The sequence below is a fragment of the Ursus maritimus genome, unplaced genomic scaffold, assembly GCF_017311325.1.
Source record: "Ursus maritimus isolate PB19 unplaced genomic scaffold, ASM1731132v1 scaffold_26, whole genome shotgun sequence".
Classification (NCBI taxonomy): Eukaryota; Metazoa; Chordata; class Mammalia; order Carnivora; family Ursidae; genus Ursus; species Ursus maritimus.
This window is the reverse complement of record NW_024425119.1, coordinates 37,540,817-37,566,748: the sequence shown is the minus strand read 5'-3', so window position 1 is coordinate 37,566,748 and position 25,932 is coordinate 37,540,817. Positions and strand designations below refer to the sequence as shown.

General features: G+C 42.1%; 1 protein-coding gene across 1 annotated transcript in view; it reads left to right on the top strand.

Moving 5' to 3' along the window:
- Positions 1 to 677: 677 nt before the first annotated feature.
- The window catches only part of SLC38A4 (solute carrier family 38 member 4), a 30,398-nt gene continuing 5,143 nt past the window's right edge, over positions 678 to 25,932 (top strand). The window contains exons 1-12 of the mRNA XM_040642372.1: positions 678 to 1,661; positions 5,536 to 5,626; positions 6,125 to 6,240; positions 8,990 to 9,063; positions 9,534 to 9,626; positions 14,128 to 14,209; positions 14,538 to 14,620; positions 14,721 to 14,779; positions 15,648 to 16,114; positions 17,601 to 17,701; positions 19,454 to 19,578; positions 24,858 to 25,002. Of these exons, the coding sequence (XP_040498306.1) occupies positions 1,543 to 1,661; positions 5,536 to 5,626; positions 6,125 to 6,240; positions 8,990 to 9,063; positions 9,534 to 9,626; positions 14,128 to 14,209; positions 14,538 to 14,620; positions 14,721 to 14,779; positions 15,648 to 16,114; positions 17,601 to 17,701; positions 19,454 to 19,578; positions 24,858 to 25,002 (1,555 nt within the window). The 5' untranslated portion in view covers positions 678 to 1,542. The remainder of the gene's footprint in view (positions 1,662 to 5,535; positions 5,627 to 6,124; positions 6,241 to 8,989; positions 9,064 to 9,533; positions 9,627 to 14,127; positions 14,210 to 14,537; positions 14,621 to 14,720; positions 14,780 to 15,647; positions 16,115 to 17,600; positions 17,702 to 19,453; positions 19,579 to 24,857; positions 25,003 to 25,932) is intronic.

The window sequence follows — 25,932 nt, the reverse complement described above, 5'->3', positions numbered from 1 at the left end:
AAAAAAATAAAAATAAAAAAATAAAGGCCCTTTCAGATTGCTTTGCTAGCTCTGGTTACTCAGGTATGAATCTGCTTTCTCATGCTTACTGACACTCATCTTGAGTTTCCATGTGTGTTCTGTGGCTTTTGTACTTTGGGGTTGTGAACTCGCAAGTGTGAGTTGCCTTCCACAGATGTGCTTCCTCGGGCGCCGGACTGCCGAGACATTCCCCTGTGCTTGCTTTGTATTTGTCAGGGGACTTTCGGATTTTGTGAGTTCTGGAACAGTTTTTATGTTAGTTTCTGTGCTCGGGATTTTCTTCCCAAACGGGTAGTGCATATTCCAGAACCACACCTTCCAAGCGTGATATAGTATTACTCCCGCTATAACAGTTCAACAAGAATTGACTGATTCTAACGGTAAAATTTTAGAAGAAATTGTATCAACAACGCATGATGGATTCATAGCCTTTTTTTTTTTTAAAACACAATGCCAGTCCACCCCTTTTCATGTTATAGTTGAGGAAATGAGGTTTAAAAAAAAAAAAAGTGTGCCTGGGTGGCTCAGTCGGTTAAGCGTCTGCCTTCAGCTCAGGTCATGATCCCCGGGTCCTGGGATCGAGTCCCATATCGGGCTCTTGTTTCAGTGGGGGAGCCTGCTTCTCCCTCTGCCTCGTGCTCGCTCTCTTTCTTTCTCTCTCTTGCTCTCTCTCAGAAAAATAAATAAATAAAATGTTAAAACAAAAAGTTAACTTGTGCTGGGATCCGATGACTTAAAGGCAGAGCAGAACCTAAAAGCTGAGTCTCTTTGTTGTTAAAATGCATTTTATAGGGATGGTGACAGATGCTGATTCAGAGATAAACCCGTACTTCCTTTTGTTATGTTCTTAGCTTTAGCCTCATGATGCGGGGGCCTGGAACGCAGCTCCCTTAGCGTGATCCTACCCTGCGTTGCATATTGTCGGGCGTTCTGGTGATGTGAACTCTTTCATACCCGATTAGCAAACTCAAGCAGTAACTTTCTTATCCTACCGCTAGTAGAGACAGCGTTAGATTCTGCCTTGTCAGGTCTTTGTCAACAACTTTTGTCTTTCTTTTAAAATCAGGCAATTTGCTCACAAATAAGAAATCTTCTTGAAGATGGCTGCCAGGTCTTTTTTTTTCTTTTTTTTTCCCACAGTGACTAGCAAAGCACCTGCCGTATTCATGTACATAGGCGCTCTATAAATATCCGCTGATTTAGCCATTTATTAATGACTTTCCTTCTTCTCTTTGATTTTTCATTTTTGTATTGGGTAAAGGAAACTTGCCAGACATAAATTTATAGGACATTTTCAGGAGTGTACTTTCTTTCCATGTTTCTATAGAGATCATACCCAAGGTAGGTAATTCGCATTCATTGATCTAATTTAAAGAAAATTGTGATTTGTTTCGTGCTCTGCTTGCAGAAAAGCGTGTTCCGAACACCAACCTGAAGTGGAAGAGAGCCTGAGGCGGAAGGTGCAGGATACTGTTTACACTGAAGGAGCTTGTGTGTGGACAAGAGGCGCTGGCAGCTCAAATGGATCCCATGGAGCTGAGAAATGTCAACATCGAACCTGATGACGAGAGCGTCAGTGGAGAAAGTGCTCAAGATAGCTACACCGGGATGGGAAATTTAGAAAAGGCAGCCATGAGCAGGTATGGGATTAAAAATGACCAGGTTCCAGGGGAAAATGTCAGGTTTATGGATGTGAAAAACAAGGTTTTTGTCAGGAAGAATTGGACTCATTACCTATTTGCGAGATGACAATGACATTGATGTTCACACATCAACTCTCTGACCCTGAAGTTCATTATTATGTCATTATTATATGTCAGTCTGATTTAGACTGTGTGACACTAATGGAGAATTGAGGTTACAGTGTTCTCGTCCCCATTAATATAGAACATTTGAAGTTATATTAACCTATCACTTCTTTCACCTTTTGGACTAGTTTCCCTCAGATTCCTCTTCCTTTGACTGCCCCTTCAATGTTGCTGCATCTCCAGAGTTCTGTAGGGATTCTTTGGTCACCAAAAGTGACCTGTGAGCAAGCTCACTGACAACTCTCACGGTTTCATTCACTGAATGTGTGCCACGTCTTCAGCCTGTTAGACTTCTCAACTTCATTCAGGTCACTCTGTCCAGCTGTCTACCACACGTCTCTATGGGTGACTCATGTGTCTGAATTGCCTCATTTATAAAGTCAAGCTTGTGATGTCTTATACTGAACTCCATTTTTCTCTTCAAAATCTCCTCCTCCTCCAGTAATTGCCATCATGGTAAAAATCACCACTGTCTTGTAGCAACTCAGTCAAAAGACCCTGACTGTCAACCTTGAATTGTCCCTTCCCCCAACCACACATCCAGTGTTTGATTCTATCTGGTTGGTTCCACCTCTTTAATGTTTCAAATCCATCCTCTTGTCTGTACCCATTCGACTGCCATCTTACTCTAGGACCGCATCATCTGTCACCTTCTATTAAAACAGCCCTTCCTGTCCCTTGGTCTCCCTGTCTTATATTTTGCTCCCCTCCAGCTGGCTCTGCACATCCCTGCAGAAGTCATCTTTTACAACTGCAAAGTGACTTGGGTTCCATCCCTTGGTAAAGACTTTCAGTGGCTCCCCGTTAGCTATAAGACAAAGATTAGGCTATACGCTGCTTGGCATGTAAGGCCCTTCATGATCCGTCCCTGACCTGGCTCTCAGGTCCCTCTCTTGCTCTGCTCCCTTTTTGTAGGAAAGCCTTGTTGAGCCTCTCCCAGCTCCCTGCACCATCATTCTTTCTGCTCCATCTGCCTGGAATGCCCTCTTTTTGTGCCACTCATCCACCTTCCCCTTTCTCTACTGATACCATTCATCCGACAAGACAGAGCTCAAAGTCAGAACTCCTGTGAAGCCTTCCGTTGGGTGGAAGTGACCACCCCCTCCTTTGTGTGCCCTCTCTCCTTCCTCATTCCACTACAACAGGTCACTGGCCTCTGTGGTCCCAGCACCTAGCGTACTGCCTGGAACATAGTAGGTGCTCAATAGCCAGTTGATGAAGGAAATTCGTTTCTCACAAAATGGTATATAATACAGATGAGGGATGACTTCAGACATTTAGAAGGAAATGTTTGACCAAATCTAGGCCCGAAGTAGAGAATAGGACCCTCAAACAAGGACATCTCATTGCACTTCACAACATCCCGGAAAGACCACCAGGAGGAAGCCCCGTTCTTCCTCCACGGAGCCGTGCGGTCAGCTTTTGTGCCATTGGACCAGAGAGGTGATGGGGATGTGACTCATGGCATTTTCTAGGTTGAACAGCTCTGGAGAAGGCACAGTGTGGCAGGACAGAGGGCTTTGGAATCTGCAGGCAGCCTGAGTTGGCAGGTATTTCTCTTCTTGTGAGCTTCAGTGAGAAATGCAGAACAACACACTGGCCTCTACTTTTCTGAGGATTAATTACGTGAATCCCTCCCTGCAAGATCGCTAATCCCCGGGGAACTTTGTTTCCTTCACCTCCACTTTGTCACCCCTTGTAAATTGACCAACTCTGAGGGCTCTTGTTTCTGAGAAGGATGCTCACAGATACAAACCCTGCAGAGGTGGCTGAGCTGAGGGGACACCATCCCGAGAACAGCCCTACAGGGTCATTCGATTTGGTCCTCTAAAAGCCACAGTGGAAAGACGGGAGTGCTTTCTTTAAGCTTCGTACAATGTGTTCTGGACTGCTTACAGTGACTTAGCTTTTAACTCCTGACTCAGACACAGCTCATCATTTTGCAATTTTATAATCACTTTAAAAAGATGGGTTTTGTTTATGTTTGGTTTGAATTGATCCCTTCCATGTAAACTGTTGGGAAATTGGACATAATTCATTTATTTGGAATCATTACACTTATGTTTTCAATACATGCTGGGTTCAGTATCAAAACATTTAAGACATTCAAAACATTTCTCATATTTTATCCAGTCTTGTCATGTTTTATGATCATTATTCATCTCATGCCAAAAGAAAAACATGCAAATGCCTTGAGAAAGAAAAATGTATTTACTTTCACGTTTTAAATTTTACAAAAACTACTCATGGACTAAAGGATTTTAATTTATTGACTGAGGTAAAAAAATAGAATGTTGGCATTCCAGAGTCTAAATCCAGATGACACTTTTGCTTTCTAATCCTTAGGCCTGTTTTAGGCTTCATTTCATCTTATTTTATCTATTTCCAGCTATGAACATTATGTACCAGTCTCCACATAGCAAGTATATTAATTACAGACTATTAAGATAAAGCACAAAAAGGGAACATGGCGTGAGGGGGTTCGTGAAGGGATGGAAGAAAGCATCGACAGGCATTATGCTTCCTAGGAGAAAGAGGAGAATGCTGGGAAACGTTCCTAATTAGTACACAGTGAATACCTGGAGAAGCACATCAGACTTAGTAACTTTGTCTGCTGGTCCCACCTCCACCTCACAAGGTTACTTTGGGAGAGGACGGAAGAACAATGTCCTCTCTCTTTCTCACAAGATATTGTCAGGATTAGCTTCTGTTATAAAGGATCATTTGTACAGGTCTCCTGTTATTACTGGTCAAGCCTTTGGGACGTGTGGTTGTATTAGCTCACCTCCTCAACCCCCTGGCATAGAACTGTAGGACCCGTACAGTGTGACCATGTGTGGTGTCCAGCCCCTGTCCGCGTTGACCACGATCAGTGTTCGCAGATAGCAACGGTGGAAAGCCCTGCTTCCTTCCCGCTCTTCTACCAATTCGTGGGTTTCTTTAACATTTTTCATAGTTCCTCATTGTCTAAATGGCCCAAGCGTATCTTCAGAGTCATGAAAATCTGTACACTCACACACAAAAACAACCAAACACAGCACAGAGCTACCGTTGAACTACCTTCCAGCGAGGGGTATGTGAATACACGGTGGGGCCAGGAGAAGCGGAAAACACCAGCTATGGGGTCTTGCCTGGGACCGCAGGGCGCATGGAAGACCCTAGACTTGGAGTCGGGTGGGTGTGGGCATGGTACTTCCCTTTTCTGAGCCAGGGTCGCCTCACCTGTAGAGTGGGGGCATGAAAGTTCCTCTCATAGAGATATTTGAGCATCGAACGAGATGAAGATCACACGTCTAGACATTAGTATTTATTGAATTAACGTGATTCTGGTGTGGTAGTAGTGGAGAAAGCTCAGTCACCGCTCTGCACCTTCTCTTTGAGAGGGCTCCAAATGAAAACAAAATGAGCTGCAATTATTCTCTTTTTTTTGCACAGTTCATGTGAGAAGAAGAAATGTGGCTTAAAAAAATTATTTTCTTCCTTCATAACTTCTTCTCTCCTTCCCAAAGTATATTCATGAATGGAGCTCAGCTGTTGGTCCGGAAGGAACACTAGTACGAAGGAACAAAAGAAAGAAAGAAGAAGTTCCGAGTACCTTGTTTTTTCCTCCCCGATTCAGTGAGTTAGATTACCTGAAACATAAATATAATTCAGAGCACTTACTTAGATGTTTTTCCTTCATTTTCTTTTTTGTGTGTGCATCCAGTCAATTTACTAATGAAGATGCTGAAAGTCAGAAATTCCTGACAAATGGGTTTTTAGGGGACAAGAAGCTGGCAGATTACAGTGATGAACATGTAAGTCAATCTCTGCTTTGGGGCAGTAAACAGGACCGAGGGTGCTTGGTCTACCGAGGTCTCTGTGGGAAAACAATGTGACTGAAATTTTCCAAGCCTCCATCAGCACATCCTCTGTTTATTCAGGCCCTTACTGGAATAAGGACTTGTTTTTCCTGTTCGCCATATGGCTACATAAATCATTTATGAAATTCATTTGTTTTTTGGAGAAATCATTCTAACCCAAATGTAATCTGCAATCAGACATGCTTTCCCTTCTTTATGTTACCCGACCCATACTTTCTATTTTTCCCCAAGACCCCTGCTGCAACCAAGCATTCCTTTGAAAATTATATGCTTTTATTGTAGTAACAGCTTTTATTCACTGTGATATTATCTTACTCTTCAATTCTGAACTGTAACCTCTTCCAGTAAAGATAACGTGAGAATAAGAACAATTTGAAAAGGGTTCATCCTTTGGCAAATATTTGCTTAAAATGCGCCCTTTTTTTCTTGAAGCATCCTGGAACCACGTCCTTCGGAATGTCTTCATTCAACCTGAGTAACGCCATCATGGGCAGTGGAATCTTGGGCCTGTCCTATGCCATGGCCAACACGGGGATCATACTTTTTATGTAAGTACGTCTGGTTCAAAGCCCATGCACACCTGGTGTTCCCTCAATTAACAATCTCAAGTTTGATCTTTGTGAAGGAATGATCTGAGAAAGTATTAGCATATTCTCTGGCTTCTAGATAAAACAGCAACCTGAGGACTATTCAGAGCAGACTAATCATGGTGCTTGTTCAACCAGCTGCCCCTAACCAGCTGGCAGAAAGTATATGTGCTCAACCACCCAAAGTATTGGAGCAGCCCTACCAGTTCGAAGAAAGTGTTTTACAAAGAGGTTCACTGTAAAAAGATCTTTCCCAGAAGCAGATCCGATTGTATCACACTAAGGAAAAAGATCCCATCCCAAACCAGGCCTACAGAGTCCTGCATGCTGTAGTCCCATCTTGCGCCCTGTCCCCCAGGACCCCTAGATGCCTGATACAATGGGCACACTAGCCTTCTCTCCATCCCAGAAAGTGCCATATTCCCCTCTCACCACAGGGCCTTTGCACATGGTCCTGGGTTTCTTTTCCCTTTCTTCTTCATCTAGTTGACTCCTCATAGCACAGCTCACCCTCACCTGAGTTATGCCTTCTCTGACCTCCATGACTGGGGCAAACACCTTATTATACGCTCCCCACAATTTCAGTATTTTAGTGCAGTTGTCTAATTTTTGGTTAGTATCTCTCTCCCTTTCTAGATTATAATCTCCAGAGGCTTGAGCCCATGTCTGTTTTCACTCGCCACATGTCTGTATCCTGAAGACCTAGTACAGTGCTTGGCACAGAAATACTTCCTCAACCTATGTACTCGGTCAAATGCCACCCACGGGCAGCAGGGCCACATAGCTGACCTGGAGGACAGATACCACACCGTCTGTGACGGGCAGCCACAGATGTTTGTGTGCATTACGCACAGCCTGGTATTTTCTAAGACAGTTGGCAGTAGTGGAATTCTTCACAGGAATACAGTCTAATATTAGTCAGGCATCAGCGTGAAGGCAGATCGCCATCCTTAATGCAAGGCTAGAGCATTAAATAGCTGTCTAAGAATGCAATGCTTATGTTATAAATACATGCTATTTATGTTTTGAACATCATTTATGATTAGATAATCACACAGCTATTTGAGGGCTAAGGATCAGGCGGGACTATAAATATTTATATTGTGTTACCGCTCTGATCCGTTTCGGGTATAGTATTTTTTAGCTGAACAGATTTTTATATCAACGTCATGTTTGAAACAAAGTAGCTTTTTTCTTCTCTGAATCTTAATGGCTTAGAGATGTATTCATACACACAGTTGTACACTCTTGTAACAGGCACGATCTCGAAGACACACTGTCTTCTCCTTGTTAATTATACATACTGTTACAATTAGGAAGTTATCATCCATCACTGATGAATAGAGATAAGAGACTCTTCCCCCCCCATCCTAGGCCTAGGGCCACAAGATCATTTTTATGGGAGGAGAATATTCCACTTTTAAAACCAAGGGCCTCATTTTAGGCCTGAACATTTAACAGATTACACTGTCCAGAGCAATTCTGTCGTTGGACATCATGGGGCACGTTCTGTGTACCCAAGCACCGAAGTCGGCTATCTCCCTTAATTCACAGCGAGTAACACAGGATTTCATTGGTTTTACTTTTAGTATTTTCTGCTAAAGAAAGTATGTGTTTAGAATACAGGGGATGCTCATTATTTTTCCAGGAAATAAAATTCTGTAATCTGAATCACATCTTTAAAAACAGGTAAGTTCACAAGGCATATGGAAACATATGAATAAGTCATTGATTAGACTGTTGCAATAAATATACTTTGTGGAAAACAAGAGCACAGGATAGCTAGAGTAGTTATAAAAATGTGTAACCTGTGGCCCAAATGTACATTCGCAACATTGATGTCATTAGGAATTACCAAAGAATTAGATCAATTGTGGGGAAAATGTTTGTGTTCTGGTCATGTAAAACAAAGAATAAGGGGTTTTTGTTTTTGTTTTTAGATGTCAGGTAAAGTTTAGTATTATTCCTTTATTTATTATATAGATGCTTTTATCTATGCTCTTATTTTTGCTTTCCAATGCTTGTTTTTGGAGAAGCACTGATCACTCTATATGTAAAAAATTCGTATATGCCTGTGAACATGAAGACGGTCCTGAGCCAGAAAGGGTTCTTTCTGGCCACAACACACAAAGGCGTTTTCCGGTACCCTATCCTTCCCTTTCTCTATTTGCTCTATTACGCAGGCAGCAGCCCGACCCCGTGGCTGCCACAGTCTCTTGTCATCGCATGTGCAGGATCAGTAGTGATATAGGTTAGACTCTGCACGCTCTGGCTTCCGTATTTCTAGATTTGACATTAAGGCTGAGCCAGCTTGTCAGATAGCCCTCAATTATAAATGTTGCTGAGAATAGCATACAGATATGATGGACACATACCCATATGCTGAATAATTAGATACAGTATTTGCTAATTTTGCTATACATTTAGCATCTGAGTTATGAACCAGATTCTACTTGTGGGTAACACTAAAAAAACGAAATGGGAGGAAGTTCCAGTGGTATGTTTTAGCACATAAAATATAGCAAATTCCAGTTCTGTGACAGCAAAGGGTATGCGTGGAGTTCAGAAAAGAATCTTTCAGCTTCCCCCAAATCCACATACTTTTGGAAAGTTGATGGCTGGAAGGACCAATGCGATAATTTATGATCATATCAAATATAAGGATGTCTTATTATAGAAATTTATTGTCTACTCTCTATTCCCTTCCCAGAATCATGCTGCTTGCTGTAGCAATATTATCACTCTACTCAGTCCACCTTCTATTGAAGACCGCCAAGGAAGGAGGTATGCTACCCCTCATGTCCAAGACGTTCTATTTTGATTCTTGTTAAAGGGTAGTTCAGTCTATTGCTCTCTAACTATAGGAGGATTTTAGTCAATTTCACATTTCATTTTCTTCTGACCCCAATGACGTGGCCGCTCAATGCTTTTAGTAATTGGGTCAGCTAAGAGAAGTGAAAGGCAACTGGCTCAGGTTCAAGCCAAATAGGAAAAAGGAGTCTTGATGGATGACAGAAATAACAGTCCTGACTTGCTGCAAGGAGCTAAGATGAATGAAGCCATTGCTCCTTGTCTGGAGAACATGTAACATATTTTGTATTGGCTTCTGAGATTGCATCTTTGGGGTTTATAATTTCTATGTGGTGTTTATGTACACATTTGAGACTCTAGTTTATAATTATAGAAATATTTTTGTCATTAAAACAATCCTTTTAAAAGGTTGTTTTTGTTCGTTTTTTTACTTTTTATTATAGGGTCTTTAATTTATGAAAAACTAGGGGAAAAGGCATTTGGATGGCCTGGGAAAATTGGAGCTTTTGTTTCCATTACAATGCAGAACATTGGAGGTAAGGGCATATCATATTCACTACCACTTAAACTTTCTAAAGAATGTTCCGTAAATCAGGAAACTCTTTTTTTTTTTTAAGATTTTATTTATTTACTTGACAGAGCAAGACAGCCAGCGAGAGAGGGAACACAGCAGGGGGGAGTGGGAGAGGAAGAAGCAGGCTCCTAGCGGAGGAGCCTGATGTGGGGTTCGATCCCAGAACGCTGGGATCACGCCCTGAGCCGAAGGCAGACGCTTAATGACTGTGCCGCCCAGGCGCCCCGTAAATCAGGAAACTCTTATGGCAATGAACAAGCATGTTCAATACTGAAAAACAGCTGCTCTATATTCATAAATTTTAAAAATAAGGATTCTTAAGTAGATTTGCTGTCCTTCTTTAATTAAAAATAACAATATCTAAGAAAATATTATATAGGATCCCACCAAATGAATTCTAGAAGTAAAATAGAAAATAAAAGCTTTGATGTCAAATGCTGTTATGGCTTTCATTTAAATTTTAAAAATTAAAGCATTAGTGCTTATTTCTGTTGTTGCCAGAAGAGTTGATGTTTCCTATGGATGACAGTTTATTTCATAAAAGAGAAAATTAAGTATCTGAAAGGCACAGCCAAATATGGGGGGGGGGGGTCCTTGAGACAGCCTGCACAGAGCCAGCCCATTGGAGTGTGTCCCAAGAAGTTGTGCTAAAGCAAAGATCTGGCTAGGTAGGCATCGGAAGCATTATAATAAAACCACAAATTCCTTGGTTCTACAGATTCTTATAATTCCTACTAAATGATAATTTCCAGAGTAGAACCTAGGAACCTGTATTTTTAATCGTGTTCCAGGTGATATGTTTGCCCACCAGCTTCACTGGTCCTGTGGAGTCTTTGACCCTCAGAAGGCATCCAGGCCCATAATTCCTATGTCCTACTGCCTATGTCCTCTTGAAAGGCCTGGAATCTATCATCACACGGTGGTGCTTACTTCCTCACCTCCTCTCCAAACCTGCCATTCTGCTCTTCTCTCAATGAATGATACCAGCAGCATCCAGTTTCTTGAGCCAGACATCACAGATGTCATCCTAAACTTCTCCCTCCTTCCTTAACCCTGAACATCCAATCAAATACCAGTTCCTGTCCATTCTGTTTCCTGCCTGCCTCGAGAAGTTCTCCTCTCCTTCCAGTCTCTCCGTCTCAGTTCAGGTGGTCACTGTTTCTGCTCAGACTGGTGCAGTAGCCTTCTAACTGGGCTTCCTGCCTGAGTTTCTCCTGCTGCTATCTCCAGTTCATCCTCCAAATTCACTTTCTCAAATGAAAATCTAGTCTTGCTTCTCACGTGCATAAAGTTCTGCAGCATGATCTCATTATTTTCAGGATAAAACTTAAACCCCTTGGCCTGTCCTGTAAGGGTCTTCATCTTTCTTCTGCCTACCTTTCCGATACCTTTCCTACCACCCCCATACCTACCTAGCTAGCTAGCTGCTTCTATATGTCCTGTCATACCATAACAAACATTTTCAGTTCCCCTACTCTTGGAGTCCCCCAACCCCCCCCCCCACTCTTTCTGTTTGCTCCCATGACCCATCGCTTCTCTAGACTAGTAGGTACAAGTCCCTCTGGGTTCCCTTGGCCCTGTTTGTATGTATCCGATATGTTCCTGCTTTTTAAAAATATTTTAAAACCCTTGAATAGAGACTAGACTTTTGGAGTCTGATGCACCTAAATTTGAGTCTGTTCCTGTCACTGTCTGTGACTTCTCGTCTGAGTCTAATTTTTCCATCTGTGAAAATGAGAGTAATATTTCATCCCACAAGGTCATTGTGAGGATGAAATCAGATAACATATGGCACATAATAAGGGTTCGGTACATCCTTTTCTCCCTATTTCTTGGATTCAATGTCTCTGGAGCCCTCTTGATTATTTTTTAAATGGGCATTTTTATACTTATAAGATAAATATAAGCTAATTGTGAAAAACTAAGACATCACATAAATATATAAATTATAAAGAAATGCTTATGTAAGTCACCCTTAGAAATAACTACTCCAAGGTTTTCCTCTATGCAAAATTTAACATATTGTTACTGATAAAATTGGATCATCTTCTAATACTGATTTACGGCTTCCTTTTTTTACTTGACAATATGCCTTGGATGTATTTGCATATCATTCTTTTAAATGGCTTTTGAATTTTCCATTGTGCAAATGCACCGTAATGGGTATACTGAATCCGTTATTGATGTTGGATTGTTTCCAGTTTTTCACTATGACAAACAATGGCTGCGATAAATAAATTTGCGCAGGGATTTTGCAAGGAGGTAACCCTTCTTAAAATCATTGGATTTCTGGAATGCAGCAATTCTTTTACTAACCTTTATCCAGCTATACCTGCTCTTGCTAATGGATGGTTGGTAAGCAGTTAAATAGCTTCATGATTTGTATTTCTTTCTTTTCATATTTGTATATATTAACACTACAGGCCTGGGTAGAATTTGGCAGTAATACCAGGATTGTTTCTTCCTTTTTACTGGTTTGGGGCCACAAGCATATAAGCTTCCCATCTGCCACCAAATAGACTGCTTTACATTTGGTTCAAATTTTCAGCCTTCTCAAGACTTAAAATATCAGGCATTTCCTAGGATCACCTCATAGTTGAGCTAATTCACCTGTCTGGATAACTGAAATCACTGGACATACACATATTTAGCCCTAAACCCCATGAGCTGAGGGGCAACAGCCACTTCTGTTGCTCAAAGTGTAACCACCATTACGCTTCTAACTAACGGAGTAAATTATAAAATGGTCGCTCAGTCAAGACACGCACACAGGAAGGAAGTGTGGCTTTAAGGGAGTAAAACAAGAACGTCATATACCATTCCTGAAAATGCTCTCACTTTGGTTACTCTATGCGATTAGTAGTTATATTAGCCTAAGGGAAATCATTTGCGTTTCTGTATTTAGCAACTCCACATTTAGAATGTTCAATTTTCTCAATCCCCTGAAAAATTAACATTTACCACAGATGTTTCAACATTAGCAGAATAATGTTGACATTACCCAGACAGGTCTGGATCCTTCTAAATTTTCGAAGACCAAACACATTAACCGTGGTGACATCACTGAAAGTCAGCAATTAATAGCTCTAAAATTGAATGGTACCTCACCGAGCCAGTTAATCAGAAATATCTCCTCTGTTTGCGCTCTGTAAGATTTAGCTTTAAGCCAAGGTCTTTGTAAAGATTAACCAAATAATATTTACAGAAGACACATCAGGTATTGTAAAAAAAAAAAAAATTCACTTCACAACAGAGAAGAAACACTGGCCTAAAGTCCGGGATCTTATATTTTGGATGTGGTCTGTTGTTTTCAATCTGTGAGACCTTGGACAGGTCAAGCAAGCTTTCCAACCTTTATGTCCTCAGCTGGGGAATGAAAATGACCTTCACCTTGCTGTTTTACGTGGCTTTTCAGCTGATCAAATGATTTAATCTGCAGGACTAAACAACGTTGGGAAGCATCATCACCATGACTACTTTTGTTGGAGGTTAAAGAAATCCTTTGAAAGTATTAATGGTACAATTTGCAACGTAGAGATCTGCTTTCACATGTCTGCGAGCGAAAATTCACCAGAAAGATGTGGCACACGCTTAAACACTGCAATGCAAAACTCGTCAGTCTTATTTTTAATTTAAATTAATAAGATGAATTTTACTTTTAACTTCCTGGACCCTGTGTCAAAGTCACATTTACTCCACGGCGTGGATGGACTTGGGGAAGAGACGTTGTATCAGTCCCTATGACTTTAGGCAACATCATACGTTATGACTATGTATACATACACGTGTTTCCAGGGAGAGGGTTTAGAGATTCTATCAGCAGATTTTCAGAAGAGCGCATGATAACACATCACCTACATAGGTGCTCGAGACCTTTCGCCGTGTCGTATAATTTCTTATTCGGCCAAAGGGAGATATAGACAAAGCAAATTCATTGACCACGGTGGGAGAAGCTATCCTCTCTTACATTCTTTTATCAATCCAGTCAGCCTCCAGTTGAGACAGCCTGTGCCCTGAGGTGTTGGGGGCCCCTCGGTGAGGTTACAGAGGACTAGACTAACGCCCACCTGGGGAACTGCCTCTGGCCCAGGCCTTTTGCTGCCAGACCCCTGCCCAAGTGATGGACACTAAAACAGGCGCTCGGTACAGGCCATGATGACTTAGAACTAATTAGGGGGAGACTTTGAAAGAACAACGTCACTGAAAACCTCAGAGCTGGACTAAAAACAGAATCAGCATTGATACTGTTAGCAAAGGTCCATGTGCAAGAGCCAGAGGGCCAAATATCTATTTTTGAAAAGAACTTGGAAGCCGTACAAAACACGCTGGGTGGCTTTTCTTTCCATTTGGGAGATTAGATGCTCATCTTACCAGAAGACTGAATGTCCCAAATGCCAGGACTTCTCACGACTTGTGACTTTAGTTCTATGTACACCACTGAGCTGTCACGTTTTCCATTTTAGCGATGTCGAGCTACCTCTTTATCATTAAATATGAACTACCTGAAGTAATCAGAGCGTTCATGGGACTTGAAGAAAATACCGGGTATGTCTTACGTTCTCTCTGTAACATCTGTTGACTCATTCTCCTTGGGTCTTTTCTGATCCTGATTTTTTTTTTCTTTCTTTCTTTCTTTCTTTCTTTCTTTCTTTCTTTCTTTCTTTCTTTCTTTCTTTCTTTTTCTTGAGAGAAAGAGGGGTGGGGAGGGGCGAAGGGAGAGGGAGAGAGAGAATCTTAAGCAGGCTCTATGGCCATCACGGAGCCCAAAGCAGGGTTCCATCTCACGATGCTGAGATCATGAATCAAGCGTTGCACGTATAACCAACTGAGCCCCCCAGGTGCATCCTAATATTCTTGCCGCTCTCTCTTTCAGAGAATGGTACCTCAATGGCAACTACCTCGTCATATTTGTGTCTCTTGGAATCATTCTTCCACTTTCTCTTCTTAAAAACTTAGGTAAAGTCATTTTTAATTTTTATTTTCATTTCATATTCTAATAGGTAAGCCAATTGTAGATACCATATTCACCTTCCAGAATTTCTCTGCTAACTTTTAGGTTACCTTGGTTATACCAGTGGATTTTCTCTTACCTGCATGGTGTTTTTTGTCAGTGTGGTAAGTGTTATATTGACACGATCCCTGTAGGTTGGTGAGCATGAGACACTTAGTCTCTGAATTAGTGTCCTCGTTTTTGTTCAAGCACTTCACTAGCATGAAATTCTTCTTGCATCATAAGCCATTTTCTTGCATTCTAATTTGGAATGGGGAAAGGACGGTCATGAGTTTAGAAATAGTCACGTTAGAACGACAAGGCTGTGGCTAATAGTGTGTTCAAAGCACACTGGATGTATATTTGGACAAGAGGAATCCTTCAAGCAGTATGTGACAATGACCTACCATTTAGAAAGGTGGAGGAAGAAGTGAAGAGTCCAAGAAGAGAAATGAGTAGGCTATAGAATTAGCCACATCAATCTGCCATCTTCTCCTGTACATTCTACCCGTGAAAAGAGGGCGACCCCAGTGGAATTAAAGAAGAAATCCTTCTTCCCACTGCCCTCACTCCCCACCAAAAGGGAGATTTTTTTTTTTTTGTAAAATCATGGATGCCAAAGTATATACAGCATTTCCCTAAAAAGACAAAGGGGGAGAGGAGAATTTTTGATAACCCTTATTTATTTTAGTTTGAAGAACTAAAAGAGATGAAATGTAGCAAGGCAATGATCACCTTTCTCACAAAAGAATATGAATGACACTTAAGATGGATGCACGCAAAATACTGTCCTGTTGACTCTCAGGGCCACCATCGTTCCAACCCTTTCCTCAGGGCAGACGCTGGAGGGAGTCTCCCTTGTCCATTGGTCTAAAAGGAACCCTCAGCAGAGGCCCCGACCTCTACCCCGTAAGCTACATATATGGATTTTGGTTTCATTGTTTTCCTCAAAAGGCTGATTTTATTTTATTTTTTTTTAATGGCTGGGCCTAGGTGATTTACAAGAAATTCCAAATACCCTGCCCTCTGCCCGTCCTGGATCACAATGTTGGGAATCTGACACTCAACAATACACTTCCGGTGCACCTGGTAATGCTGCCTAACAACTCCGAGAGCAGCGGGGTGAACTTCATGATGGATTACACGCACCAGAATCCCGCAGGCCTAGACGAGAACCAGGCCAAGAGCTCTCTTCACGGCACTGGGGTAGAGTACGAGGCACACGGTGATGACAAGTGTCAACCCAAATACTTTGTGTTCAACTCCCGGGTAAGTGAGGAGCCGGGTCATACAGCCGAATCTCTGCTCGTCAGCGGACGTGGTTGGGGACGGCCGGCGGTGCCCGAACGCTACACCGGCGCTGTTCTCTTTGTTTTTCAGACGGCCTACGCGATCCCTATCCTAGCATTTGCCTTTGTGTGCCATCCCGAGGTCCTCCCCATCTACAGTGAGCTTAAAGAGTAAGGCAGCCCTAATGCTAGCATTCCGATTTGTTTTGAAAATGTGCTCATATGGTCAAAGGGGCTTTATACGGAAGCATGGTTAGTGGCTTTTTCTCCAGAGAAAGTTCGTGGTACATACCGCTCATCAGGGATGTACTTTAACCAACAGGTGTGACTCAGCCCCCACACTGCACTACCTTATCTGCTTCCTTCTCTCCTATTTCTCCATCCTATTGGTCCACAAGAGGGCTTTAGGGCAGGGGGAGGAGGAGCCAATGGCTAGTAGAATTTGGGCAGGCATGAGGAATTTGAATTTGAATTTTGCTGGGAATGATATCACTTCAACCAGAAATGACCATACCCATGAAGACCAAAAATTATGGTTAAGATTGCCTGGCTAAGCCATTGATGTCACTTGTGGTCAGTCCCTAACCCTTGTCTAGAAGACATTCACCGTGAGGATGTGCCAAAACCCGGCTTCACTGTCTTATGGGTACAGCGGAGTCTTCAGTGTCTTATGTGTACTGGCTAGCCAATCTTGTTTCTTCTAGCTGAAATTCTATGATTCATTAAGAGTCTTTTCCCTTTGAGGTTGGTGACATCTACTTAGGTCTGAAATACGCCTGAGCCCACTAGCACAGTTTTCCCCTTTATCTTTAGAGAAGGGTTTCCTATAATACTTCTCAATTTATTTAATCCAGGTACCAACAACCTCACTCTTCATTCTCTATAAATAGCAACAACTTGCTTCACAAATTCTGATTTACCTTATAAGAAATTTCTGGAATACTTTCAACTATTTTGATGTCTTTGGTTTACTTGGAAAAAATCACATGTAGCAGTTACTCTACACTCGATTTTAGCTGAAGATCAAGAAGTGATAGCAGTCATTTATGAGGCCTGACAATTGGCCTTAAGCAGCTGGGTGCTCTCCAGAATGGTTTCCAGAAGCTGTGCAGGCTTCCTGGTAGTCTGGACTCATGAAAGTTGTGCTTTGCTGATTCTAGTAGGTTTGTGTCCTCATTCAGCCCATCTCACTGTGAAATATGAAAGCTTTCTACATTAGGAGCCAGTCTGATCTTTATGTTATTACATTCTTGAATACTCAGTAGACAAGTATATTTATCAACACAAAATAAAACAGCCTTCTAGGAAAACGGTTGTCCCTAAGACTGAAGGAGTGGCGTTTAAGAAAAATGGAAACAGGGGCACCTGGGTGATTCAGTCAGTTAAATATCTGACTCTTGCTTTCAGCTCAGGTCATGATCTCAGGGTCATGAGATGGAGCCCTGTGTCGGGCTCTGCCCTCAGCGGGGAGTCTGCCAGAGATTCTCTCTCCCTCTCCCTTTGCCCCTCCCCCTGCTTGCGTTCTCTCTCTCTCAAATAAATACATCTAAAAAAAAAAAAGAAAAAAATGGAAACAAATTTAAATTATAAAAAGTGATACTTTCACGAGTTAAAAAAAAAAAAACACAACCCACAAAGCTTGGTGTTTACTTTTCAGTCGGTCCCGGAGGAAGATGCAAACGGTGTCGAATATTTCCATCACGGGGATGCTCGTCATGTACCTGCTCGCTGCTCTCTTTGGCTACCTGACCTTCTACGGTACGTCGCGCTGTCAGTCATTCTCTTTGTGCAGATGCTAGTTGCACTGATCGTTAACCGGGTAGGTAGAATTCTCTTAGTTGCCTTCTCTAAGCGGCACGGTCTCTAGTACACATCATCCATCAGCAGCCTCGTCACTTGACCTAAGAAAACGGGACCTGAACCAGCGGGGCCGACAGTTTACGCCCATTTGTGAATTCACACATATTTTATAAAAACCAGCCCTCACATTTAAATGATTTTCCCTCAGGGCTAGATGATCTTTCTTTAGCTTGACTCCCGAGGCCATCTCAAGCTAGAAGCAATGGCTGTGAGTCCAATTGTATATTGTAAAGCTCTTCTGGTAGAATAACTAACTACCAAACAAGTGGTAGGAAAAGTACAAAGTCCTAGAGTTGGAACCTGCTTTTTGTTCACCAGGCAAGTGGAATCTGGGGGCTTGGAGCCTTAGGCAAGTTTGCTGGCTCATCTCGTTCTATTCCGTTAGAGTGAACGGTTTCCCGAGAATAGACGACATGAGAGAATCCCCTTCAGTCTGGGAATGCACTACCAAAAACGAAGGAAAGCAGCTATGGACACATTCGATTATGCCTAGAACAATTTCCCTATGGCGTCTTAATGGACACATTAATCCTACAAGAAGTCGGACTGTTACTGCCTTTCGGCCCTGTAAACATATTTCAGGGATTCTAACATTGAACCGTTGTCACTAATCAATGTTAGCAACGTAAATCTACCTTTTATATAAACCTCTAACTTTTTTGTTTAGTTTTGTTTTTCCTGATTCAGTAAATTAGATTGATTGCAAGACAAATTGTGGAGGAAGAGACCGGGGAGGAGGCACCATTTACTTGGGGTTTTTTCCATTTGACTAATATTTGGCTATTAACCAAGCACTCACTTTAGACTGGGCATGAACTCTTTGTTGGATTGTGAATTAATTAAAGTCAGATCGATACCACGGAAGGTACGTTTACCACCCCCCCCCCAACTCGTCTGCCTCGGAGGGGAGTGAGGAGGAAAAAAAAAAAAAAAACAAACTACATCTGATTCTATAAGCGTCTCCATGTCATTTGTATCTGGAATTCTGAGTGAATATGGTTTCTAGGTGGGTGGCATTTTAATCTTAGATCAATATTCATTAAGAGACCCTGTAAAAATCATGCAAATTCATCCTTGCATGTAACTTATATTGACTCTAAGGAGTTTCATAAGACAAGCAAAAGCTTGAAAAAAAATTCCAAAAGTCTGTATCAGCGTCATGATGGAGTCGGAATTGTTGAACTTGAGACAAGAGATAGAGTTCATTTGTCCTAAGGTTTCCATACTAGGTTCAGAGAAGCTGCATCAAAGCTCCCTGGGCAGGTGGGAGTGGGGGGTTGGTGGCAGGATGTGAGGGACAGGCTGGTGGGGCTTGGCCCTTTCACCCTCTTCCACCGGAGCACCTCAGCCTGTCACGTCTTTTGCGAGGCTTCCGTACAGCAGAGAGAGACTTATCACGAAGCAAATGAGCCAGAGAGGAACCTTCATAATTTGATTCTGGCTTCTGCAACTCCATAAGCTTCAGGGCTCCCTTGTTCATTTGAAGAAGCGTCGCACCACTAACAAGCTCAGAGACGGGAGTAAACAGAGGTGTCCAGATTCCCACAACTGGGTTTTTTTCCCCCCATTTTACTGTGTTCCCTTTGTAAAATGTTCCTGTTGGTATCGACTTGACAGCACCAAGTGAACCCATTCTCTTCCTCTTTGTAGGAGAAGTTGAAGACGAATTACTACATGCTTACAGCAAAGTCTACACATTCGACACCCCTCTCCTCATGGTTCGCGTGGCGGTCCTCGTGGCAGTGACGCTAACGGTGCCCATTGTCTTGTTCCCAGTAAGTACATGAAACTGAACCTCCTGGATTAGTACACATGTTCCCATTTGATATGGATTTCATTATAATGTGCGTGTTTGCAAGTGCAATGCCTGAAGACGTTATTTTTATACAGCACTTTGGAGCCGTTTAAAATGGACAATTTAATATGTAGATACAACAAATATTCTTAGATGTTAAACACTTCTAAAATATAGGAGGGAAAAAATCACCAAGTGTATTCCTATATTCATTTTCCAGCTTTATTGAGGTCAGAGTTTATTGTTACAAACTCAGGATCTGCTTTTGGAATTTGAGCCTATCTTGTGGGTTAGTAGGAATGAGTAGGAGTTCATAGAGCTTCTGAAACTTGAAAGCCAAAATACATCACTTTTCAGTTCATTGTGTTTTCGCCAGTTCTGAAGGCATTTCATCCCCCCGCCCCAGTGTGTTGTGCTGCGGTAACATTCAAGAGTCGCCTTCATCCAGTTCCTTGAAGACCAATGAGAAGGGGAATCCTCTTAAGTAAATTACGTGCGAGAACTAAAGTCCTTGAAAAAGAGTTTTATTATGCATCATTTAGCTTTTCTACGACCCCCAAAACTGACACACGTCCTCTGCCAGACTCACACTGGGAACGCCCCTTCTTGGCATTTGCCTTTGGCGTCACTGGTTCTGAGACCACAGAGGAGGGCTGGTTGAAGAGATTTGGGCTGCGTGAGTTAAAACCACCACCTGTGGATAAACACAGGTCTGCATTCTCCTGCCAACTCTTCTCCTTTCATAAACACTGAATTTACTCATTCATTTTAGGGGGGAAAACAGGCGACTTAGTAACCAGCGCCATCCTGTACAGAACGTTCCATACAGGGCCCAGCGTAGGAGGACGACTCCTATAATGACACTGTGGTCACTTTAAATGCAGCTTGTGTGCTGAAATATTTTTTGACACATTCCTTTTTCATGAGTGCATGAAATCAGATCCTTATTACCAGGAGGGCTAATATTTTACTCTTGAATAATATCTTGCCTCTCATGTGTCTGAAAGTATTTCAAATGACATGCACACAGCTTTAGCCTAAAATCAGCCCTACCGTGGGTACAAGGCAGAAGACAGCTGTAGACAGAAAGTGTACCATAGGGTAAAATTTCTAAGCAGACAGCGTCTCTGAGGAAAGAATGTCGAAAGCCCTTCTTTCTGTGTGTAAAGCTATCACTGACTAATTTTTGGCGCACAGTAGGCACTCCTATCATTATTGAATCAAAGTAATTTATTAAAGAAGTCTGTTCTGTGCTTCTGTATGGTTTTATTCATAAGCCCTAAATATAGTGCTTTCACGTTGTGGTCTCAGTAGACTAATGGACTTGGCCGTGGTCATGCGCTCGTCAGTCACAGTTGACTCCTGCAGTGCTCCTGGCAGGACACTGATGGCTGGGGTCAAGATAATGGGAAGTGGAGGTCAGCCTTTCATCTACTGATGGTCATTTCACCTCAACATTTAAAATCTAGAGCTCCCCATAGAAGTTCTTTCTCTCATGACAGATAAGGCACTGGTATAAGTCAGACCATCAGGAAGAGTAGTAAGAAACATCTCCCATGAGATAGTCCTTAGAATCAAAACTGACTATGAGAACCAAATTTCAGAAAAATAACTGTTATCCTTAAGAATTTTCACCCAACGTTAACATTCATGAAACATTTTGCACGTAATTCTGTCTTTGACCTTAGTGCTACCCTGAGCTCATCTGTGTAAGTGCCCGCCTTCTCCCCCTGGGTTCAAAGTCCTGGAGGTTAAGGATGTGCACAGGGACTGGCCCGGAGCTCAACAATGGCTGCCAAGAAAAATGGTCTCCAAAGGAATCTTGCCTTTTCTGGAGATGCATAACTGCCTTTTCTGGCAAAAGCAGAGGCTGTTCCCCTTGCTGCCATTTGCCATGAATTTCAGTTTGGGTGAGGATCTGCTAAATGAGCCAAGCCTCCATGGGTATGATGGAGAGTATAAAAGTGAACGTGGAGGGCAAAAAAAAGCCTCCTCAACCTGGTCAAACCCACAGGGCTACGTTCAGACGCTTCCCCCTGAAGTGCGAGAAGTTGAGGTGTTTGTTCCTTCCCATTTACAGCCAAGACTTTCAACATGTCCAACACCGAGTCCTGCACAGCAGGGTTCTCCCGAGGCTTTCTCTGAATTAAGAAGCTCTTGACCAATAAGAAATTTATTTACTTCGCTTTGCTATCCCCACATACAAATAATAAAAACAAACAAAACCTACTCTATTAGGATAAAAATCTCTCAGTTGTAGGTATAATTTTATATTCTACTTCTTTCAACAAATGGTAAGTGGGCTCTTTTTCTTAGGAGCCCAAGAAGAGACAACAAGGCTGTTGCTGTTGGTGGCTAGATGGATTTTCCTTGGATTATTCCATTTATTATCTTTATTTTCTGCAGTTAGGTCAGTTTTTTTCTTCTTAATCAAAGACACATATAGAGTACAAAAATGATTATCGAACAAATGAATAAATGAAGTGAATTGCTTTTTCACTGGTGTCCCAACATTTCCGTTTCCAGTGTTGGGGTGCTGGTGGTATGGGCAGGGCTGTCCATTATGGGACTGCACCTCCAGCCCAAAGACTGTGAACACCATTTTCAGCTTGTGCTTCCCTTTATGCAGTAAAGTTCACACATCACATGAAAAACAGAAAACCAGATAATCCTGATGAGTTTATCAAGAACACAGACTCACGTTCCATTTGCCACACCTTGAAAAAAAAAATCACATCTCAGGTTCTCTAGCTACTTCTATTTTATTTTACAACAGTGAGACCATTCTTTTCATCGATTCTGCCTTCAGATCCCCCATTCGATACAGGCATAGAAATATGGCAGACGTTGCGTGAACTGGAATAGAGGAGTGATCCACAGCTATTTCCGACGCTCTGATCTTAAGCAGCCTTACAAAGTGAAACTGTGATTCACTTCTAAACGATAGGATTGATTTTTTTTTTTAAGAGTTAAGACCTAACGAAGGTTCCCACTTTTACTCAGCCTCTCATTGGGTCCCCGGGTTAGAACATAGCACCCCCTCACAGACTCCTATTCTGAATAGGCTCTCTGGAAGTAACATGTTTTTTTCTAGAGCTGCCAAGGACCTTTCTGGAATCATTCTGGGTCAGAGGCCATGGCCGTTGCTACGGCCTCCCCCCACCCAACAGCATCTGACCCACATTTCCAGGTTCTTATCAGTTTGTGTCAGTAGAGAAAAGGCACTTAGATAAGTGGAACAGCAGGCAGTGCTTTGTGGGTGACAGGCCAGACTCCCTCACTCCCGACGTAGGTAAACAGAGCTGCAAGGACCTATTGATCCAGGCTCAGCTCGCAAGGCAGCATTTTCACAGAGAATGACCAGCAAGTTTTCTTCTATTCTCTTCCGCCACCACCTCCCACCAGCCGCAGCCCGCCGTGGCCCAGTTTGCCGTCTTAGCCTTCCTAGGAAATGCACTGGCAGCGCCATATGCCTTCAGTTCTGCTGGGGATTTTGCTCTTTCTCTGCGGTGAGGAGCCAGCTCTCGCCATCTTGGTTCCTGTAAGCCTTCCGTACTCTTCCATCATCAGGCCAAACCCTCGTCTCTCCGGGAGCCATGAGACCGTGGGAAACTGCCTTCACGTTCCGGGACCCTGTCCATACAGGCTTACCTCTAACTCAGCCTCTTGACTTAAGAGTATTACTTTAACCAAAGACAAAAAAAGCACATAGGTACGACCCCCGCCTGAAAATAATCTGCATTCTTCTTGTACATTCTATGCGCTTAGCACTTTCAGACAAATCCTTAAGCCGTGTGGACGTATCGTAGAAATCTCATTTTTAAGCCTAATGAGACCAGTTTGGACAAGACTGACTAAGCACGAATCGTGGATCACAATGGAGAAATGATGGGCAGCTGGGGAAAATGCTCTCCAACCATTTGCTTTCTTCAGCCGACTTTTCAGAGCGAGTTTCATAATTTTCACTAATCCAATTTTTAAAATCCTTTACAAAGTCACTTTTAAACCATTTCCAGAGACTATCTGGTTTGCCATTCTGGAAATGAAATTGCTTTTGAAACCTAAACAGATGGCTTTAATTTTTGGTGGAGTGGTATGAAAGGAATGTCCCATTAGACACTACAAGCGATTCGGCTCGAAGTTTTTGTCGTGCACACATGTGTTTCTAAATGTATTTTACATTTTCTCTCTCAAATGAGTTCCCATCTCTCCACCAGTAAGAGATTTCAGAAGTAAAATTTTAAGTGAAAAACCAACCCCAGCATTTCTAAAAATGTGAAGTCCTAGCTTAACTGAGGTGCTCACTTACTGAAAAGCCAATAGACTAATTCCACCAAGTCAAAAAGTGTCCTCTAAAAGATTCCAAAGATAAGAGTATTTTCCACTTTGTTAAGCTGTCCAAACATGAAGGGCATTCCCTCTACCCACAAGGATCCTTTTATCTGGTTACAGCACAGTGACTTGAAAGGCCGCTACAAACAGAGCCTCTCTTGACCCTTCACCTACTTACTGTAGCTGCCGAAATCGGGCTAAGTCTGTCAAGGCTCCGGAAGGGAGGGAAGGGATTTGTTCTGTTCAATTTAATTCAACACTTATTGAGTGCCTGCTGTGTGCAAGCCACCACACTAGAAACTTTCAAGAATGTTAAAATTATTAGGTCCTATTCTTTGCTTTTTGTACATTTATAATCTCTAATTGGGAAGGGGGCAGGTAAAAGGGGAAAAAAGAGAGAGGAGTAGATACAAAGAGTATCATATTTTTAAAAAACATTATGTGGCAAAATGTTAAATACAATGCCAAACTGAAAAAAAAAAAATAAAACAAAAAACCAAACAGATTTGTAAAAATCCTGTTCATGAGCAGTGTAACAAGACACGTTTAGAAATCAACAAGGGTTTTCCTGTGTCCCTGAATTCTATGTCTTACCTGTTATTTTATCTCTTTCTGAGATTATTTTTAAGAAAAAAATCTGAAAGCTGAGAAAGCAAGCACAAGGAAAATACTCTCTCAAACACATGTCAGCATCAAGGTTGCATAATAATATCAATGTACTTAATAACTGACCTGTACACTTAAAAATGGATAAGATGGTAAATAATATGGCTATTATGTGTATTTTACCACAATAATGAAATTTCGGAAGATAAATCAACACTGAGATCTTTTTTGGGAGAAAAAGGAAAAATGCAGAAGATGCTTTAGAGAGACAAGAATATTTGAAATTGTAGATAAAATCAACTTTGAACTTTCTTGTTGCAGATTCGTACATCAGTGACCACACTCTTGTTTCCCAAAAGACCCTTCAGTTGGATAAGACATTTCCTGATTGCAGCCATACTTCTCGCACTGAATAATGTTTTGGTCATCCTTGTGCCAACTATAAAATACATCTTTGGATTCATAGGTAAGTTTGAGAACAGCTTTTATTTAGTCAACTCCAGCTGATACCTCCTTAAAGGGCGGACAGGGAGCCGGTGGATGGGAGGTCAAGGATCCCTGGTCCATCTTAGGCTCATGGGATTCCTAGTAGCCAAGCCAGGCTCCAGCTACTCCCCTCCCCTCCCTCTCGGGTGACTCTGGAAGTTATTCATAGGATCAGAAAAAACCTTAGTGGTCACCTAGTCCAGCTGCCTTTTCTGACAGATGAGGAAATTGATCCCCAGAGAAGTCAGGTCATACACAGCGTCTCCACCCACCCCCCCAATCCAAAAGTCAAGCGTTCCTATGAAACCTTTTGTAAGCCTAAAAGACTTAAAACAAAGAAGCAATTACCATTCATTTATATGGAAAAAAATTTTTTTTAATGTTTATTTTAAATATTTTATTTATTTGACACAGAGAGAGAATGAGAGCGAGCACAAGCAGGGGAGTGGCACAGGGAGAGGGAGAAGCAGGCTCCTGCTGAGCAGGGAGCCTGATGCGGGGCTCGATCCCAGGACCCGAGATCATGACCTGAGCCGAAGGCAGACGCTCAACTGACTGAGCCACCCAGGCGCCCCGTATATGGAAAAATTTTTGAGCATCCCAGACACAAAAAATAACCTCCTTGGGCTTTTCTGATACGTTAGGATACAGATTGGTAACAAATGCAGAAAATAAAGGGAGATAAAACAGATCTTCAGACATAGTTCCAAAGCTATGGCAGCTTAATGCTGAGATGGAGTGCAGCTCCCAGGGAAGGAGCTTGGTGATAGCACTCTCTCTGCTCAGGGGACGCTGCCTCTATTCATGCCCACTGCAAATCAGAGTCTGAATGCTATTTTCATTTTTTGCCCTTTTTTTCTGGAAAGGCAAAAATCCTCTTCAGATTTCTTTCAGTTAGCAAAAATGGGTA